Source organism: Dermacentor albipictus, chromosome 8 (genome assembly GCF_038994185.2).
Source record: "Dermacentor albipictus isolate Rhodes 1998 colony chromosome 8, USDA_Dalb.pri_finalv2, whole genome shotgun sequence".
In the NCBI taxonomy this organism is placed as follows: domain Eukaryota; kingdom Metazoa; phylum Arthropoda; class Arachnida; order Ixodida; family Ixodidae; genus Dermacentor; species Dermacentor albipictus.
This window is the reverse complement of record NC_091828.1, coordinates 135,819,698-135,840,748: the sequence shown is the minus strand read 5'-3', so window position 1 is coordinate 135,840,748 and position 21,051 is coordinate 135,819,698. Positions and strand designations below refer to the sequence as shown.

At 45.7% G+C, this 21,051-nt stretch overlaps 1 protein-coding gene and 1 long non-coding RNA gene across 8 annotated transcripts in view; one reads left to right on the top strand and one right to left on the bottom strand.

Annotated features, from left to right (window-relative positions):
- The window catches only part of LOC139049198 (uncharacterized), a 28,361-nt gene extending 23,228 nt beyond the window's left edge, over positions 1 to 5,133 (top strand). For all 7 annotated transcript variants that reach the window (XR_011508185.1, XR_011508186.1, XR_011508180.1 and 4 more), the window contains one exon: positions 864 to 5,133. Coding sequence is in view for 2 of the 7 variants with exons in the window: in XM_070524563.1 (XP_070380664.1) it covers positions 864 to 964 (101 nt within the window). In the remaining 5 variants the exon portion in view is untranslated. The remainder of the gene's footprint in view (positions 1 to 863) is intronic.
- Positions 5,134 to 16,030: 10,897 nt separating this feature from the next.
- LOC139049197 (uncharacterized) overlaps positions 16,031 to 21,051 on the bottom strand; it is a 39,827-nt gene continuing 34,806 nt past the window's right edge. The window contains exon 2 of the long non-coding RNA XR_011508179.1: positions 16,031 to 16,234. This is a non-coding gene — a long non-coding RNA (uncharacterized lncRNA). The remainder of the gene's footprint in view (positions 16,235 to 21,051) is intronic.

Genomic DNA, 21,051 nt, shown 5'->3' with positions numbered 1-21,051 from the left:
TGGAGGCAGCATCAAGGCAACCTATAGGCACTGCGTGAAAAATCTTGAAAGCTACACTATTTGCTAATGCTCTTCTGCCCTCTGCACTTGATAGAATACTTTCCAGCTTTAATTTCAATCAGAAAAGAAATTTGGTATTTTCTGATGCTACCTTGACATGCAAACAAGTTTTTGTCATGTAGGAGGAGAGGGGGGTTACGTTAAACTACACCACAATTTATAAGTTTTTCAGCGTCGTATTTCATGTGTGGTACACTTTCTTTAATTTGGCTTGCTGACCTGGCAGTTGCATAGTCTTGGGCCAGGGATGACTGGATGGGAGAAGACAATGAGGAGTACTGTTCATTGTTTAATATGCGCTTGTGTAATATAATATGTCAAAATAAAAAAACAAGTGATATTTTTATGCTTTAAGCGTTTTGCAGAGTGAAGTAAAGTTATAACGAATTTTGTTTTTTTCTAAGAGATGAGAGAAGATGGTGTTGCTTGCTCATGATGTTGCTGGGATACCCTAGTACCTAGCTCATAACTCTTTAGTGCAGTGAAGATCACCAGGTAGAAACCACATCAATTTTTAAGAGTTATGAATCTTCAGCACGAAAGTAAATTAGTGCTTTATTTTATAGGATATGTTCCCCTTTTGGAAAGTCCTGTGAACAAAATGAAAATCAGCAAAAGGAACAAATAAGAATTTGGAACAAGCATGCTATCAACACAACTAATGCAGAAGCAGAATTTAGTCACACTACATACCAATAAGGACAGTGCAGGTGTGAGAACGTTGCTGGTTACTTTTCCACCTATGACAAAGGAAAAAGTATACTCCAGTAATTCAGATGAGAACACAATTCTTGTTACACCAGGTGTGGCGAGCCCGGGAGACAGCAAGAGCCGCAGGAGTCCTGGACTAAGGGCGCCTCCCACACAAGCAGAAATACACCTGCTTTTCCTTTCTTTTCTTTAATACAATAGTTTACTTGACTTGGAGGCAGTTTTATCTCGGGAGCTCCTATATGAATACATGGGAAAAGAGAAATAGTTTTTCTCTGAAGCCAGCAATGGAATTCGATGAGGTTGGTTACACGTTAAAAGAAACAAAAAAAAAAGCTGAAATGTAGCCACTGTTTTAGGGGGCAATGCTTTGTGGCAGGAAATTTTGAAAATTGTGAAATTAAAAAGACTTTCGTATAAAGTTTACAACTTGATACAAAAGCTATGACATTGTAAACTTCGTGCTTATATTTTTTAAGCTTACTGACTCTCAGCAATTTTTCCTAAATATTCAAGGTCCTAAATCAAAATTATGCAGCCTAGAATGACTAAAATTTAACTTTTTCTCTCAAATGCAACAAATTTCATTGAAATTATTCGGGTAGTTGTCTCAAAAGCATTTCTGCATTTTACATGTATTTGAATAAAGAGATTAGAGTTGGCACTGAACTATAGCACCCTCCTCAAGGTAAGCACGTCAATTCTGGCCGTAAGGCCAGTTATCAGTCGACACTCTACACTATAAAAGAGAATTGCCTTTTTTTACACTTTTCCAGCAATTCCAACTTAGTAGCATGCTTCACTGAATGCAGCTAGGAAGAAGGAAATTTGACAATATTTAGTTTATGTGCAGAATTAATGCATTTGTATGTCACTGAATTTTGGCCTTCATGAGCATTCATATCCTTGAATTTTTTTCAATGTTGAATCTAACATTTGAATCAATTGAATCAAAGCAGCCATCAGGCCACCAAGCAACGTAAGGGCAAATAAGAACTTCATGTGGAAGCACTTAAAAGGTCTGTTCAATTCACCTGCACAACTGTGAACCAGTTAACGGAGGTTCACAAGAAGTTCAGAAATTGTGCAGCTTGTTTCTGCGGTGCAGGCACAGCGCAACACTCGAAACGAATGGCAAGGTGCAGATGCGGTGCAGGTGTTATGTTATGCCCAATTAATGTGCACAGAGTGCGTACATTTGAAAGATCGTGAACTACAAGTATCAGCTTGTGGGCCTAACTACAAACCACACTTGTAGACACATCAGACGTGCGTAAGCGGGCTTTTAATGGCGCTTGCACCCATGTGCTGGATTTTCTGCTGCACTACTGCGTCGCACCTGTATGCCTGTACCAAGTCGGCACTGACAGCGGAGTAGGTGCAGCAAAATCATGAACCAGCCCTGCACCTTTTGAAACGAACGGAGTGGTTCAGCGGGCGCCACTGGAACAAATGGCTGGGTGCAACACGTCGAGAACTCGTTCAGGCGGTGCAGGCGAATCGAACGCACCTAAAGTAAAGCACATTGTGGGGCGCTATAACATAAAATGATTTCAAACTGTTTTGATTCCAATCTCCTGACATCAAATTTACGTAACCACCGGTGCAAGCATTGGGCAGTGACCTGCAGCGTGGTCTGAACAACCCAATCAAACACTCTCTTCGTTTATAGGAGGTCACCTTTGTTCACTTTCAAAACCAATAACATTGCCTACAGACAGACAGACAGACAATGAACTTTATTTGATCCTGAGGAGCTTCAGCGGAGGCCCCTATCGGGGACCCGCGGAAGCCGCTGGCCGCGTCCAAGTCGGGGCAGAAACACCGTGATGTTCCGCCCTTTCTCGGGCCCTCTGGATTGCCTCTAGTTGTGTCTGGAGCGATGGGCTCCGGAGTGCCTCTTCCCAGTCGGCTTCGCTGGAGAGAGGGCCGTTAGGTAACGCGGGGCATTGCCAGAGCATGTGCGCTAAGGAACAATAGATCTCATTACAGTCCGGACAGCTCGAATCGACGTCTCTGTAGATACGGCTGAGAAAGCCCAGCGAAGGGAATGAGCCGTCTGGAGCATTCTAAGTAAAACTGTCTGAGACCTGTCTAACTTCGGGTGAGGAAGAGGATAGGCCCTTCTGCTAAGCCGATAGTGAGATGTTATCTCGTGAAAAGTAAGGAGCGGATCGTTCTGCTGGATTTCATCCTGTCCCCATAAGGCCTCCATGCCGCCGCGGCGTGTTAGATCTCGCGCACGGTCATGGGCAAGCTCGTTGAGGTTAGGTATGTTCTGATGAACGTCCGCACCCATATGGGCGGGAAACCAAGAGATGAAGTGAGTGCCAGGGTTTGTTCTCTTTTCCAGAATGGAGGCAGCCTCGTGGGCTAGGTTACCCGATTCGAAAGCTTTGATGGCCGCTCGTGAGTCGGTGAAAACGTTGGTGCGCGAGGGGTCGGTCATGGCCAGGGCTATGGCGACCTGTTCCGCGACTCCACTTGAAGCAAACCTAACCGACGCCGAGGAGCGTAATTCCCCTTTGCCGTCAATGATTGCCAAAGCGAACGTGCTAGAGTTGCCGTACTGAGCCGCGTCGACAAAGACAGTCGAATCCTGATTCTCACTGGCCTTCTGTAAAATCGCCCGTGCTCGGGCTTTTCGTTTCCCTACATTGTATTGCGGGTGCATATTCCGAGGGAATGGGCTGACCACAAAGGTTGCCCGTGCCTCCCTGGATAAGGTGATTTTCCGTTCATTGAGTATTCTTGGAGCCATGCCGGCCTCGTCTAGGATGCGTCTCCCTGCCCTGGTTGACGAGAGCCTGACTACCTGAGCGGTGACCTGCGCTTTGAGTGCCTACACTCAGCGGTTTTTCTTATCTAATTGGCTGACAAGAGGCGAGGAGTACGGTCTAGTGGAGAGGGTTTGGATGGGACTGAGCCAGCACAGTAAAAATAGATAACCACATGAAGAGGGTGGTGCTGGCTTCTCCGATTGGTCCGCTTCACCTTACTTGGCTTGCGGTGGCTGGTCGAAAATCGCGGCGGCTTGCAACAGAAGGATAAGAATGCCGCTAAAACGGATCCTCAGCAAGGAAGAGTTGGCAGAGCTGCAGAGTTGGCAGAGCTGTTAGAGATGCTGTATACATGCCGCAAGGGCTCGATAACGTTTTACTGTCATGCAAAAAGGTTTATCATGTGAAAATAAATACATGCTGACCGGCAGGTGCGAGTAGCGAGGGCCTGAGCGATCGGCGGGCAGCCATCTTCTATTCCTTTCAGAACGGGGCAGTCTCTGGCTATTCAGAAAAAGTTTCAGTTTTGTTTGGCATATTAATGCATTTTTTTTCGCGTACACGTCACTTTGATGCAGTGAGTTTTTGCTGTTTTGTGAGGTCGCGTGACAGACAGGCGAGGTGGGTGTCGCCCAAAAACATTAAACCAATAGCAGAGGGCTAATGGTGAAAAGGCGTTGAATCAGGAATAATTATTTTTCTTTTGTGCGGTTTAATCATTCATTATCAGTGTGTACATGTATATCAGGTGGAGAGCCATCACGGTTTTCGTGACGTCGCGTGACAGACGAGTGAAGTTTGGAGTGGCCTGAAAAAGTTTTGACCAATCGTGGTGGGCTGATTGCAGAATTGGAATAGAAAAGTTTGGAATCATTTTATGTTATAGCACCGCAGGATTCTACAGGGGGTCATAGAATTAGACTTCCATGCAGATGGCCAACCTCGCAAGGTTCACACGGCTGACGTAATGAAGTCAACCTAAGCTGATCTCAACCTCCCAAAGTGATGCAACATTGGTTGGCTGTTAAAATTTTTTAGCTATGGCAGTGGCAACCTCATGGACAAATTTAAGGTTGAGTGAGGTCGAATGCTCGGTGAGGTTATATTTCACAGCAGCTGATGTGCACATTTCCACCTCATGAATAAATATGTGGAAAGTTTTATGATTTTACTGATATGAAGGGGTAATTATTTATTACAACAGATCTGGAAGTGGGCTTCACCCCAAGCCACCTGAGGCTTTGTTTTCAATTTGTATAGACAGCTCTCATCACATATGAAGCATAGTTGTACATTTCTTTTGCTGTACTTCAGATGTGTGACACCACCGCAGTTGGATATCTTGCATCGGCCTGTATCCTCTGACCTTACTTTTAAAAGACAGTGAGTCACATGCCAAACTTCTTCCTCGTCGAGTATTCCTGCTCTAAACTAACAAATGACAGTTGCTGCCTCTCATTCAGTGTTGGCCAAAGACACCTAGCCAGAATCTTGGTACTGAATAATGAAACTACGCAAGACAAACATTCTTCTTCTGGTATGTTGCCTGTAGGGAACAACTGTCAATTAAGGGCTAATGAGAAATAAATTAAAAACTGAAATACAGTAGAACCTCGTTGATACGATCTTCACAGGAACTGGAAAATAAAGTGTATCATAGGAAAATCGTATCATCCAACATATTATCCAACCAAATTGGATTTTCGGGAAAAGAAAAACAAAATTTAACATTTCGGAAAATGTATTAAGCAGAATCGTATCGAGGTTCCACTTTATAAAAAGAAACGGCACTGAAATTGGCTGTAGAAAAGTTAGTAAATTACTAACTGCGCTCTGAAGCTTGTCACAATTTTTTCTAGAGTTTAGAAGTCTAGGACCTTGATTTAACGCAAGAAATGAATAGTCAAAAATATTGTTACGGTGAAGGGAAGGAAGAAGTTGGATTAGACTAGACGAAGTCTGGCAGTTGCCTGAATGCCATTAACATCAGTTGTAAATATACATTATTTTACACTTGTGGGCCTGCTTTTTTCCTGCAACATTTCGGTGGAAGTGCTGGGTACAATCACGGAACTTCGCAGCGGACGTCATCTACCTGCCGCCACAATGGCAAATCAACCGGACGATACCAACGCAGACTCGGACATCAGTGTACTATCCCTCTCCGGCTTCCTCCATATTGGCGATGAGCAGCGGAAAGATCCTGTTCTTCGAACACTTATGGAACACCTAAGCTCCTCGCCCAATGACCCATCCCTCCGGATGTTCACCTTGTGCGATGGAACTTTATACCGTTGCAGCGTTCGTCCAGACGGCTCGGAGCTCCTCCTAGTCGTTCCCAAGCACCTTCGACTCGCCTTGCTCCAGCAAGTTCACGACGCTCCTTCTGGCCCGGCATTTATCGCTCTGTGCGCCGTTATGTCGCTTCTTGCGACCTGTGTCAGCGCCGAAAGACGCCTGCTATGCCTCCTGCTGGTTTGCTGCAACCAATTGATATCCCTAAAGAGCCCTTTTACTGGGTGGGCCTAGACCTCCTTGGCCCCTTTCCAATTTCCATCAAAGGGGAGTGGTGAGTGCTTATGTATACATGAGACAGTTGCCTCGCTAGAGCCGCTCATCATCATCATCCATCCCAATACTTTCACTCCCCTTCCCTCTTCCCCAGTGCAGAGTAGCAGACTAGAGCGCACTAGCTCAGGTCGACCTCTCTGTCTTTCCAATCAATAAATTCTATTCTATTCTATATTCCATCAAAGGAAACAAATGGATTGCTGTAGCAACGATTATGCCACGAGATATGCCATCGCACAAGCGCTACCAACCAGCTGCGCTACAGATGTCGCCGACTTCTTACTATACGACGTCGTCCTGCACCACGGCGCCCCTCACCAGTTGCTGATGAATCGTGGCCGCTACTTTCTATCGAAGGTCGTCGACGATCTGCTCCGCTCCTGTTCTACAGAACACCAGAGTGCTACCGCGTACCACGCTCAAATGAACGGCCTCACCGAGCGACTCAATCGCAAGCTAACTGAAATGCTGGCCATGTACGTTTCCGACGATCACCGCGACTGGGACGTCGCTTTACCATACATCACTTTTGCATACAACTCGTCCCGTCACGACACTGCCGGATTTTCACCATTTTACCTGCTGTATGGCCGCGACCCCACCTTGCCCTTTGACATGTTGCTACCTTCCGCAGTACAATCACCCAGCACTGGTTACGCTCGCGATGCTATTGACTTAGCCGCCCAGGCCCGAGAAGTAGCCCATTATCGCCTCACAGTCTCGAAAGCTTCTCAAAAGCGATGCTACGACCTTCGGCACCGAGACTCCCATTTTTCACCTGGTTCCCTTGTCCTTCTCTGGACGCCTTCACGTCGCGTCGGCTTGTCGGAAAAACTACTGTGCTGTTATTCTGGTCCGTACCAGATCTTACACCAACTTTCCAACGTGACATGCGAGATCGCCCCAGTCGGTCAGCCTTCAGTGCCTTCCAACCTCATTAGCGATGTTGTTCACGTCGCCAGGCTGAAGCCCTATGTCCCCCCATTAAGTGATGCCCTATAACTTGCACCGGGACGGAGCTACCCCGCCGGGAAGGTGATGTTACGGTGAAGGGAAGGAAGAAGTTGGATTAGACTAGATGAAGACGAAGTCTGGCAGTTGCCTGAATGCCATTAACATCAGTTGTAAATATACATTATTTTACACTCGTGGGCCTGCTTTCTTCCTGCAGCAATATCATGTGAGTACCCCTTTAAAGTTCAACATCTTTAGCCGTATTTCTGCACATTGAGACGTAGTATTTACCGAAGACATAAGACTCTTAGCAAAGCATGTTTCAGTCTTGCAGGCAAACCAAACATTTACAGTGGTGCACCTTCAAATGGTGCAGTCAATTCTATGGACCTTGAAATGCTTGCATCTTGCACACCTGCTCAAGCCAGAGGCAGGAAATTAGGACAACCTCCAAAACATTTCAATGATCTCTTTCTGAAAGGGAGAAGTATGTTTTATCCAGCAATTCTTGACATAGCCAGAGTGGTCTAAAGGTAAATTGACAACTATGTTCCTCACGAGCCCTGATTCACACTACAGGTGTTATCGGCCCCATCACGGTACACGCGTCTGTCAGGACAGAGCATTTCCTTGCCGATTTCTCCGCAGAAACAAGACGCTATCGACATTTGCTGATGCTCTAAACATCATCAGTATCCTATGTTAGAGGAAAAAATGGTGTGAAAACCCTCTATTTTCACAGATACAGGTTCCGTAACATTTTGTGCCGAGACATGACAGGATGGGTCAAATGTGTGAACCAGAATTAACTTACAATGGCACTTGAACATAAGATAAGTTAGAGAAACATTGCTGCAAACAGATGGCAACACAGGTGAAAAGTTTTAGATAATGATGCCAAAGGACAGACACCATTGCTTGTAATGCTACAGTAGAAGCACAAGGTGAGATTTTCAAGATCATATGCTGGAATCTAAACCACACAAGGCAAGCAAAGCCCACCTGCCAACTCTGTTCACAGCAGCCTACACATATTGTCAACACACGTGACGTTTCTGTGGCCAACATACCATGGCGGTTGTGCCAGGATGATTGTGGACGCAGATGGCACTGAGCCAAAGCATTCTCGCCTTGAGCGCCTGCTGCATAAACCATTATTGCGTCTGGAAGCATCCGCAACCTCCATGAAAGTGTTACAAAGGAAAAGAGATGCACCAAATATATTTACTGAATATTTACAAAAACTGTAGCAGCTGACAAGATAGTACTTAGCACGCAAAATCCAAAAGTGTTCCCTTTTTCATCAGCCTTTTAAAGTATGCTTTCTAGATCACTAGACTTTATCTTAGATAAAGTCTAGTGATCTAGATCTAGATAAAGCAGGAACAATCGATCAATCCTCTTAAAAAAAAAAGACAATACAGCACTGACATGGGTACTCACATGAATGAGCCCACTTCATGTGTCGACCACTCGAATCTGTTTTAAACACAGGCCTATTTCCAAAGCTCCAACTGCAGTGCACTTGCTTTTATGAGATATGTAAATTAATTTGGGCTAGTTGATGGGTCTTAAACGAATGCACAGTGCAAAACAAAATATAGATGGAAGTGACAATGGTGCACAGAACCGTCTTCCAACTGTTTCTATTAGAGCATAACCTCCCTATAGCGAAGCAACATATAGGGAACTGACAGTTAAACTGAAAAAAGTGCCAGTCCTGATTACACCACCCTTAGGCATTCACATATTTTTTAATGATATCCCATTCATGCACTGCGTGCACAAGAGACTATTTAAATATGACAAGCCTTTGGTGCAACTTAGAATGATCAGGGGTTCCCTGCAGTGCGATTAGGTGACAAGTTTGGTTCAGTACATATTGATTGGTTTAATTGCATGGTATTTATATAATTGTTATTTTTACAATATATTTTGCCTACTGGCTAATGCGAAATTTGAGTGCAGCTCTATACATGTTTCCATCTCGCAATATATTGGCTAGCATGGACAATCTGTCTCGTGTGGCACTTCGCAAACAAAGCAAAGTGTGGTGCGACTGCGTTGCTAATTGGAAGACCACGAGAGCAGCACATGGGTGATGCGTGGGCACAATTCACAGCAGCTGCCGCAGACAGACCTCTGCTCATGCAGCACTTTGTTTCCATACAGATGATGCGCACTAGTGTGGTATAAAGGCATCCAAGATTTTCCTTCCTAGGAAACATCTAATGAAGCAATAGCTCCTAAGAAGGCCACTATCCAAAATAATCAAGAAAGGAATAGAGAAAATTGTCACAGAAAATCACATCAAACTAGGTCAGAGCACCAAAAGTTGACCAACATTCTAGGCCTTGCCCTTGGAAAAAGTCTTGCAGCAATGTTAATTGAGCACAAATGATATGCAGGTATTCTATGGAGTGATGTCAAGGCTCGAACACTGAGCTCTGCTCTTCTGCAGGACCTTGGTGATGCACATTTTAAATGCCATTCTTCTGGCTACTATGGTTTCCAGGAAAATTGGTCATCCTTAAGAGGACAGGACACCACCATAGTACATTTTCAGGCATATTACTTGCACTAGCATACAAAACAATTAAGGTCTACTGACAATGAACATTTGCAGCAGGACACAATAGCAATGACAGTATTCGGCAGGATGTTTAGACAACAGACTAAAAAGAGTGGACTGGAGGTGAAACCAGTTCTTTTGGTGAAGTATTTAGCTTGGCTTTAAACAGTGCATTGCTTGCATATAGGGTAACATACTTGTCAGTGCAATTTTGTAACAGTGGACTTATGATGGAAAATTCTGATCAAAACCACACAGTGGCATGGTGAGGCAAGTGGACAACACAGTGGTTTTAAAGCATTGTTTCGTGCTGAGTACTAAGTAGCAAGTTCGGTATTCCCGCACAGCAGCCAGGTTAATAAGATCAAAAATGGGAATAAAATGTCAAACCAAGTGACAAAGCATGAAGTGAGACCTACAAAGTTTCAAGGTTCTTTGAGTCGTGTATGCACCTTGTTGGCAAATGTGTTAACTTTCAACGCAGAAAAAATGTTGTCATTGGAAACAACTTGTCAAAGATAATCACTTGTTTATCAACAAAGCGAGATTTTATCACACAAAAGTTCAAAAAAGCCTGCTTAAAAAATTTAAAACACCAGTAATTTTGACCTTCTTTTACATTGAACACCCTGTGATTAAACTGTCTATGGCATCTCTAGCATGTCATGCGGACCAACACCTAGGCAAGAGACAATGCCAGCAACTGCTGCAGAATAGGTGAAAGCAGAGAAAACAGTGATGGCACGAAACAGGCTGTAGCATTACAAAAAGAAAATGCACAAGTTTGATGACAAATGATAAAAAAAAATACAATTCAGAGCCCTTCCACTATGTGAAGATGGAAGACCAGCTGAAGCTGTACTTGTTGACAAGTATATTGAGTTATATATGGCTAATTGCTATATTGATTAAATAAAGAAACACACACAACTTCGTTATCTTTGTTATTCTATTTACTTTGTCACTATGGTAACCATTGCTTTGTGGTCACTGTGATATACTGCAATTGGTCGCTGATGCTTTCGTGCCCACTCCCGCTTCTGTTTGCAAAGGTGATCCTCACGGGCACGCTGTTCTTCATCGGTCACAGAGCAGCTATCCGACATTACGGATCTGCAGACAAGACGGGTCTGGCTATAGCAGCTGCCCGTTGCCTTCACGCTGTTGCTCACACCTGTGCTCTTAACATGCACATCATTCTTCTTCAGTACGGGCTAGACGGGTCCTGGCCATAGCAGGACCAAAGTAAAACTGCTGATAACATCGCTAGAGTGATGTCGACTTCACAAGAAAACGAGGCACAGACATTGGTGGGTACACAATGACGTTTTATTATTCTGCCATCCACTCCAGAGCCACTGAGCACTGCTGGCGCACAGCAGGCTACTGTGGATTCAATTTTGTCGACGCAACTTTTTTCTACACACCCTGTCGATGTATGCACTATTGGTCGCGGTCAGAACCTAGCCATATACAGCTTCGCTGTAAAAATAGCAGGGGAAACGGAAGCAGACACGTTCAATGCATCACAAAGGAATGCAGCAAGCAAAAAGATGCGGTTTCTGCAGCACAAGCAGATAGCTCAATCACTTCGCAGTTGTTCTAGCCTTGTGAACTGGAGCAACTGGCTTTCCTGTCCAGGAAGCACGGGCAACGACACTGCACACATGTTGGTAATATCAAGCTTAGATGCAGACATAGTAATGTGTGGTGAGGAATTAAGTGTAATCTTTGTTTCCACTTCTGCATGAATTTTGTGGAAGTGCTGGAGGGTCAAGGTTTTATACAGCTATTAATTTATGTATGTGGTCTAATAAACCATTGCAAAGTGAATGTGTGGCATCAGCAACAGATAGCCAGGCACTATCACAAAAAGAAGCAAAATAATGCTAGGTTGTCGAAAGTTGCAAATTCTGGAAGAGAGAGAGAAAAGGACAAGACTGCATCGATCAATTGGACATGACTGAAGGCATGCACAGTATGTCGAGCAAGAAGCAGACAGAAGGAGTATTAAAGAAACGCATGAAGGAAAAGCCTGACAGTGTGTGAAGGCAAGAGCATCACATGAAAAGAAAAACTTGAAGAAAGTAGCAAATGAATGGGGAGCTCAGATGATAAGGAGCAAGAATTTTCTGCTAGAAATGTTATTGCTGTTGTGCCTTAGCCCTGGTGCTGCAAATGGAAGGTGGAAGAAACAAGTACAGTACAAGTTGAAAAAGTGTTGTGGCAAGAGTGAGCGGCATTAGATCGGTGCCTCATCAAAATGATTGAATTTGCAGTGCTCATCTGCACTCAACAAAGTGTGCTAACCTGTGCTGCTGGAAGTGTGTGAGCTATCTCGAGATGAAATGTGCAATCAGCCAGCTCTTCCAGATTCAGAAAAGATTTAAGACCAGAGGAAAATTTCTAAAACTACAAGACGGCAACCTGATTTGATAAATCTTATTTTGAATGTTTCCAGTAGAAGCACTTGCACCAACGGAAACTAAGCTGCATTAAAGGTTGGACTTCAGAAAGTGAATAAACACTACACCAACGATAAATGCACTTCCACTACATGGATGACTTGCCTTGTATGAAAACATTCTTTCACCTTTTGCTCTCCTGTTCGCCACGTAAGCATCGCGGACTAAGACGAAGTCTCACTGTTTGGTGCAATGCGTTTGTCACTGGCTGACCACAAATTAATTGCTGTCAATGTCGTGTAATAAAATTAAAAAGTTCTCTTCAGCTCCTACTTTGTGACTAATGAGCCGGCTGCGCTTACATAGGTGCGGATCCACCTCCAGAGGGTCACCACTGAATTGCATCTTTCTTTTTTTACGGGAGCGTGGAGGGCTGCATTAATAGTGTTTTCTCACTGACTGCACATATGTTACCAGGCTTTTTATTAATCTTTTAAATCACCCACACAGGCGTACGTTATCCTCTTCATTTAGTAAAGAGGGGTAAACATCGACAAAATGATGCAGCTCAAATAGCTTGAACGTGTATGCGTTTTCTATCCACAGTGATAGACAACATGGCTCGCTCGAGCGTTGCATAATGCTGTTTGCCTAAATCCAGCTTCGCTGCAGGGCCCCAATGTCGCGCAATGTATTGCGGCAAAGTATACCAAGAGTGGAAAGCGGCCAGTCAGAGGATACAGCGTGATGTTACGTGCCCAATTGCCGTCACGTCTCCTGCCGCAGTACAAGCACAGAGACTCCGAACAAGTGTACTGGCAGGCATTCAGAGCTATTTCGCATGCGGTTGTAGCGGTCTGAGCCCTTGTTTCGCCCACATAGAGCGCCCCGTATATGAGCTAGACATCGTAACAGCCGGGATTATTAATTACCCTTGCGCACAAGCACCTCAGAAACGCTACGAATCTGCACCACGTAACCAATATCAGTGTTACTGTACAGCTGTCACAACGGTCTACTGTTATGAAATTGCATGACGACCACTTTTCTTTAGCATAAATTTGTTCCGTATTCATCCGCAGGACGTAGTGTTTTGCCAATGTGGCTGTTCTCACAACGATCTACGGCTCAGATTGCATGGCGACGCAAGTTTTAGTACTTACACATACAGAGTACAAAATTTCCATTCCCGCGAATCTCCAAGTGTGTTGTATGCTCAGTTACATTAAGAACTAATGCATCGGCACGGCAGTTGAATTCGTAAACTGTTTCCGTTCCCGCGATTCCCCTGAAGTGTGTGATATGCTGACCTTGATCAACGACACTAATGAACAATGCATCGGCACGACGTAATACTTTGCCTCTAAAGTCCTCCGAGAAGACACCTCACTTCCAAACGTATCCCCTGCGACTATAAAATTTAATATGCTACCGTCGCAACAAAATAGCAACAAACTCACCTCGGACGCGGCTTTGTCGTCTTGCCGCCCACGCATCCTGTCGATTCTGTGCTGCAAGCTCGGCTAGGGACAAACGGAACAAACTGTTTTCTTCCCCGTAGTACCTAGGCGAAGCGAAATTTTGAGCACCAAAAGTCCCCACATTTCTCTCTCGCAACTACTGCTCCTCGCGCGTGCGCAGAAAGAGCGGTGAAATCCATTTTCGATGTGCTCGTCCGTTAGGCCATCCGAGCCCCGACTTTCAAGCAGCACCGCGCCGGATCGTACAAGCGAGAGAGGAGGACAGGCGCGCCGCGCCAACACCCTCTAGAGAATTGTTGGTCGCGCGCACTTTCCTCCTCGCCCGACCGTTTCATCGAGCGAGGAGGATAGGGCGCGCGGAGAGCCTTTCCTCCTCTCTGGCTTGGGCGATCCGGCGCGGCGCTGCTTGAAAGTATTGCTGTCGCGTGCTGCGGAACGATTTCGAGTTGTTTTCGATGGTACTTTGTGAAATTTACGCCATGTCCGTTCATATAAGGTCGTCAGGGTAGCCTTTCGGTGCATCAGTAACTACAGTAGGCGGAAATATCTCTTGAGGGCGCAAAAATATGACGCGTTTTATCAGTCGCGGTGTACGCACATTATCAGTCGCGGTGTGTGTATGTGTTGTGAATTATTTTGCTTATATCGGTTTTAATTCAACAAAGGAAAGCGGTGTCTCTGTATTAACAGCATGAAATCGTAAATCTGCTCACTATCTGATCGCTTGGCGTAGGGAGTAAAACATGAAGCATAAGGGCGCATGCTCGTGCACGGCCAACCCAAGGCAACCACGAAACATCTAAGCTGCAGGCGCTATCAAATATTTGTGATGCGCCAGCATCGTTCTCGCGCATTTCAAGTCTAGTAGACTTCAAATTACCATATGTCTACGCTAGCCTTCCTGCATGAGGCCGATGGCGCTGCTCAGCACAGCGATCACTGCGGTTGGTGAACCAGCACGATACATATGTAAGCTGTGCGCTTCGGCATTGCCTTTTTGGCCTGCATACAGCCATAATATATGAGAGTGATCGCATAAAAAGAATGCGATGCCTTTTTTTGAGGACAAAATTTCCGTAATACGTGTGAGTGCGTCGTAGAGAACGGAATGAACACAACCGAAAAAAAAATTCGGTTATCATCATCTTTCAAGAGCAAGAGAAAACGGGCTAACGCCGCAATAGGACCTCGCATAGTCACGCCACACAACGTTTATAAATATATAACCGCTGATGCCGTATGCTTGGACCATGCGGTATATAGAACAAATATATATGTAATCCAGCACCTACCACGGCTTAGGGCACTCGCGCAGTTCGTAAACAGTCCCTTTGCTGGACAAGCCTAATTCAGACTGTAAGGTATGCTGCTATTACTTGCCAAAACTATTTCATTCAAGGGCAAAAACCTCATCCATCGAACCAAGTAGTCACGCAATGTAACCTGCAGAGAACAGTTTGAACGCTTGTCAAAGTATAACATCACAGCTCCTATCGTAGCAGAACGTACCCACGCTGTTGAGATCGTCGCGTATGTTTCATGGCTCCTAAACCGCAGCTTAGAATTAGAGGATAATACTGCAATAAGGTTACATTAATGACTAGGACATTCAGAAATACACAATTGATCTCCGAGGCTGATTGTAGGCTCAAATATGCGCGCACACATCGCGCTGCGTGTTCCGTCCACCTCAACGCCAGCAGAAATTCCGGCCATGACGCCTTAAACCACTTCAGCACGTCTCACAGAACCGTTTACCACGTAGGATACGCACGTCATACTAAACAGAGCGCACGACCGCGAAAACAAACGCCAGAACCGACCACCGAGCGTATACCTGCCATGCAAAAGACCGCTTTCACCCAAGCCAGTATGGCGCTGCTCATAGGCGGCGCCATTGAGCTCACAATATGGCGGTGCCTACGAAAAAACGGTCTGAACCGCCCTCCGACGCGGTGTGCACGACAGCAGCAACAGTGGGAAAGTCGAAGGAAAGAGGCAAAGAAAGCTTCGCTTTTAAGCAACTAATGAAACGGGTGCAGGCACACGCAATGAACAGTTACATGTCGTAACACCATGAAGTTATACAATAGTTAGCGGGAAGCTTGCACATTTGATTAGCTATATAGCAAATAATGAAAACAAATGCTCATGAATAATGGCGTTCACTTCATGCCGAAACTTTACTGGCTCGTTAATGTTGTAGATGCCATCAAGACTATTCCATAGACTAAATGCGATCACGGTCTGCTAAAACGTTTATCGTTATATCTACCGCGAAGAGGCAGCGCATTGCGCAGATTAACGATATCACTTATCGCGACTGCGGATCATCCCGCAAAGCTATGAGGCTGTCTAATGGTGAATTCGGTTATACAGTCCTACTGTTTCCGTTGTACTCGCGCTTACGTTCGTTCGGTGTGTTTCTGCTCAAAAGAAGTCTACTTATACCGCCGAGAAAGTGTTTTACGACGAATGAAAAAATTAAAGATCGTCTGAAGATTTGAGCAACAATTTATTGTCATTCTTGTGACCGGCTTTTTGTGTCACCGGTTCCTTTAAATTAAAGCATGGGCACGAACAGCTGTTGTCTCGTGGCGCACGTGCGATGGCGTCATTGTCAGGGCTTGTACCACGGGTTATTGAGGCGGTAGTGTCCAGTCATATGCTGCTTGGCAACGTTCCTCGTCAGCTTTATACCTGCATTTGTTATAAAAAGCTCATGAAAAAGCCTTCTTAAACGGAAGTCTCGATAAGTTCACGAGCGTACAGACAACCAAAATTTGTGGCACCGATATTATTTAGTGCAGCGGAAAGCTTAGCGGTCACAGTGTCCAATACCGCAGTGGTAACACGGAAAACGTGAAACATTTGGTATGAAATTTTCAATCTGCCGTCACGACCGTGTTTACGAACTGCCGTGCTGTAGGGTAAGCGCGATAGCGACTGTATTCGCCGGCTTTGGTGGGAAGCAGAGGACAAATGGGGTTTCAAACTGCAAGAAGTTATTTCGTTTATTAAGCTGGAGGGGGCAGGGGAATTGATTCATATTAAAAAAGTCGCAGTTTCACCCGAAAGGCGAAGCAAGGATTGCCACAGGAAATTAGTAAACAGCTATATACGAAGTAAGGATAGTAGTTTTATCGACTGTATAAAGTTGTGAACGTAGACATAACCAAATTAACAAACATGGTGTCAGGCACGCACAAGAAAAGATGAACACATCTCACCCGATGACCGCGGAAACTCGCTGTCAGGTTGCTAGAGCGAGAAAGTGCAGCAGCAGCAGCGAGCGAACTGACCTTCGTGCTGCGTCTCATCAACGCGAACTAAGCCGCGAAAACACAGCGCGCGGCGGACTCTCTCCGCCGCAGATGGCTTCCAATACATCGCGGCCCGGGGGGCGCTGGCAATTACGCACACTCGAAATTGATAAAGAAGGGCATAGCTACCATATGCCTTCATGGTTCTTTGCGAAAGTCATGTGTTCACCAGATGGAGCATCATCATCATCGTCAGCCTGGTTACGCCCACTGCAGGGCAAAGGCCTCTCCCATACTTCTCCAACTGCTCCGGTCATGTACTAATTGTGGCCATGTTGTCCCTGCCAACGTTACTATAAGTCGGATACAAATTTAGAAAAAAGTGGAGGCGCCGCCCAGATGACCGAAGCGCGACAGCCGATTGCCTCCGCGACTAAAATAGTCCCGCTCGAAAAATCGTGCTCCTGAAACGCGTAATTCTCGGTATAAATAAATACTTTAGTATTTTGATGACTGGTTTAGTAGAGCTAAACCCCAGGCCGCTATCGGAACGATGTCGACAATTCGGCGCACCACTTTTTCTGTGCTCCCAGCAATGCGACGCTTATCGCACGGCGTAAAACAGAGCGATTCCTCGTGCCGACCGGGAACTCTCTGCGATATTAACGGCACGCGCCACTGCTGCCACGTTCGTCGTCGTCTTCCACATCTGGCTGCGTGACCGTTCATCTTTCCAGCGTAGAATTTCACTTCACTTCTGTCGTCGTAAAGGGGAGGCGCGCGTTTACGCGGGTATGAGCCACTCATGGTCTTACGTAACGGAAATATTTAATTTTGAAGAAATTTAATTTCGAAGAATCACAAGCGGCAAATCGCAGGCGGAGGCTGCTAACCACGCCGCCGAGCAAACTCGAGACATCGAACGCAAGCGACAACTGCAGACTGCGGGCATACCGTCAGTGACGTCGTTCTCTCCGTCGCAGCCGATTGTGTGTGTAACCTCATAACTGAGAAATACCTTAGTGAACCCTCGGGATTAACCCAGTGATAAACACAGGGGCCGCACGTTTCAGCATCGCTGATTAACCGTCTTCACGGAATGAAAAATCCGACTTTTTTTTTTTTTTGGCTTGTGTGTGCAAAGACCGACCTCATCTTTCTTTTTGTAGCGCTTCTTTGGCGTGGTGAGAAGCTTCGGTGCGGATAAAGATCCTCCTACAATCACGCACTTTGGCCAGATATTCAGGCTCGTAAGCCTAAACTGCGCGAAACGTTAAGACGACAGGAGAAAACACACATTTAGAAACGCAGCTTCTGCGCTTCGCTGTATGCGTTTCTTCCTTTCGTGCAGTTTACCTTTCTTTCAGTAATAACGAATTGGCGCGATAAATCTTATTGCTGTAGGTGGATACCACTTTCTCGTGGTATCACTAATTCGGACAAGGGAGAACGCCAGCGAGCGTGAAACACGAGCAAACTGCCCGTCCGCACGAGCTCAAGGCTGTGACGAGGCGTCTGCAGTGGAGCTCGATGGAACAGCGCTGCCATCTGGCGGCTGTCACATAAGTGGCGACAGCGGCTGTAAGCGCGCGGGCGGGGAGTTTTACAACTGAAGCTAGTCTAGTAACGTTGGTCCCTGCCAACTTCTTAACCTCATCCGCCCACCTGTCTGCCGCCCCCTGCTACGTTTCCCTTCCCTTGGAAGTCAGCCCGTAACCCTTAATGACCATCGGTTGTCTTCCCTCCTCATTACATGTCCTGCCAATGCTCATTTCTTTTTCTTGATTTCAACTAAGATGTCATTAACTCGCGTTTGTTCCCTCACCCAATCTGCTTTTTTCTTATCCCTTAACGTTACACCCATCATTCTTCTTTCCATAGCTCGTTGCGTCGTCCTCAATTTAAGTAGAACCCTTTTCGTAAGCCTCCAGGTTTCTGCCCGGTAGGTGAGTACTGGTAAGACACAGCTGTTATACACTTTGATTGAGCATATGTCTAGCCAAGTAGACAGACTGAAACATGCAGGATTCCCAGAGACGTCTTTCATCTGTCTGTGAGACATTACTTCAGAAATTAAAACAAGGAAGGAAGTGTGCAACCAAAGATTGCGACAGAAGACCTGTGCATGTAATCACATATCTCCATTAAGTTGCACATAATTAGAAAAAGGTCGCAAACCGACACATTATCACGCAGAGTAGTTTTCAGCACTTTGCTGATTGTCGGCTCTGTGTAACCTTCAAAACAACCAGAGGCGCATGCAGTGGCACACTAATCACCATGGGCCACTCATACCATATGTACACCCAATGTGTATGAGATACACTTACGTTGTGGACGCGTTTATATTGGACAAACTGGCCAGTACTATAATGACATGGCTAGACAGCACCATAATGACGTTAGAAAAGGATACGGTAGCCACTTGGCCGAACACTGCAAAAAGCGCGCATGCACACCCATGCTTGCCAACACCACTTTCTGGAAGGAAAATAAATTTGCAGAACCCACGCATTCTGGGAATCGATGTAAGCAAAGCTTTGCATACCGTTTGCTTTGATTGACGATAAAGTGCGGTGAAGTTGATGGCGAATGAGCAAGTTCTGCAGCGTTTAGTCCAATAAGAGAATGGTGAGTTGATGTTAAACGTTACCTTGCGTGCCCCACTATACTGTTTGTCTGCGTGGTCCACAGACATACAGGGAGACGCGTTTGCATGAGACATCATTGCTCATAGTCTCTGAGAAGGTTGAGCATTATCATTGCTTCACATGGTACATCGCATCATGACAGAAGTGTTAAACATAGTTGAATTATGGGGCTATACGTAATTCAACCAATTATTATAATAGTATGTATACATTGTATACATACATTCGCGGTCTGCACCACCTTTCGCTGCGTAGCGAAGACACTCCTGTTTCGCGCGACACTTCTTTGGGGCCTGGGCGTCCTCGACGCTGAGTGCACGCTTCGGAGCAACTGCTGGCGTATTTTTCGTGCTCCTTATGCATACATGGCCAGCACACTGTTAAGACACCAGCTCCAAGCGCTCTCTTCAGGCTATGGACGATTGTAATGTTTACACTACGACAGCCTAGCACGCTACCTCCACAGCCCAGCACCTGCTTTTTTGTCGCATAGGAAAGCAAGCACAGGACGTGCCATACTCACAAATTGTGAAACGCTGCCGCAGCGGTGCCGCCAGGCCGGCCGGAATCGATCGATGGATGCTACGAGCGTCCCCTTTGGAACGAGGCGGTGGGTTGCGCCAACAAGCTCTTGTTATTATTTTCTCTAATGTCCTACATAACTTCAAAAACAGAAGACGCGAAAAATTTTTAGCACCGAGCTTTCCGAACCCTTATTATGAACTTTGTTTTTGTGCGTCTACGTTGTTTGTCGTCTCCCTACTTCCACCAAAAATCCAATCGCTCCTTACTAATCTCTTTTGCGGACATGTTTACTTACCCCTGCTCTCGCTAAACACCAGGGTTTTAAGAAAGCCAGAGGAGCCTAAATCGACCGTGGGGCAGATATCACATTCTAATAAAACACGCTCCATCGTTTCCCTAGCTTTGCCGCAGCAAGCACATGCTTCTTCCTTCCTGTACCTCGTTTTTAAATGCGACGAATTTCTCGACGAACATTTGCCATTTTGACAGTATCTGCCTAAGTGCCTATGTCTAGGTGCTATCATGATCGTTTCGTTAACTTGGTAGGTACCAAAATTGGCATAGTATGACAACAGTGCATGACGAACGTAAATGATAGGTCATGGTATGAATATGGCATGTTGCGGCTTAGGGTGGAGTTAGGGCAAGGAATCGACGGCTACGTCAGGTTGTAGGAATTAAGGAAAAAGGGTTTATTTGCTTAGTTTCACAGCTTCAGTTACGGAAGCCCCCTCCACGTAGGAGCAGGTTAAACGGCGGGGTTCACATCAGGACCCGCTGTCCCACTGCTCGATAAGTCTCCGCTTTTAATACCGTCGTCTTCCCTAGGCGAGCCGACTATGGAGTCTGAAGACTGTCCAGCAGCAAATTACAATCGTTGAACCCGTTTCGTTACCACGCCCATGCTCGCAACACTCCGAAGTAGCCCCGGCCTCGAAGCCCGGTGGTATGGAATATGCGGCAGGGTAGCAACCTACGAATCCAAGGTCGCCCTCGTTGTTCAGTAGCATTGGATGGGGGTCCCCCTTCATCCTTAGTTCAGGCTGTGGGTAATGGTGGGGTTGGTGGCCTTTTGTGG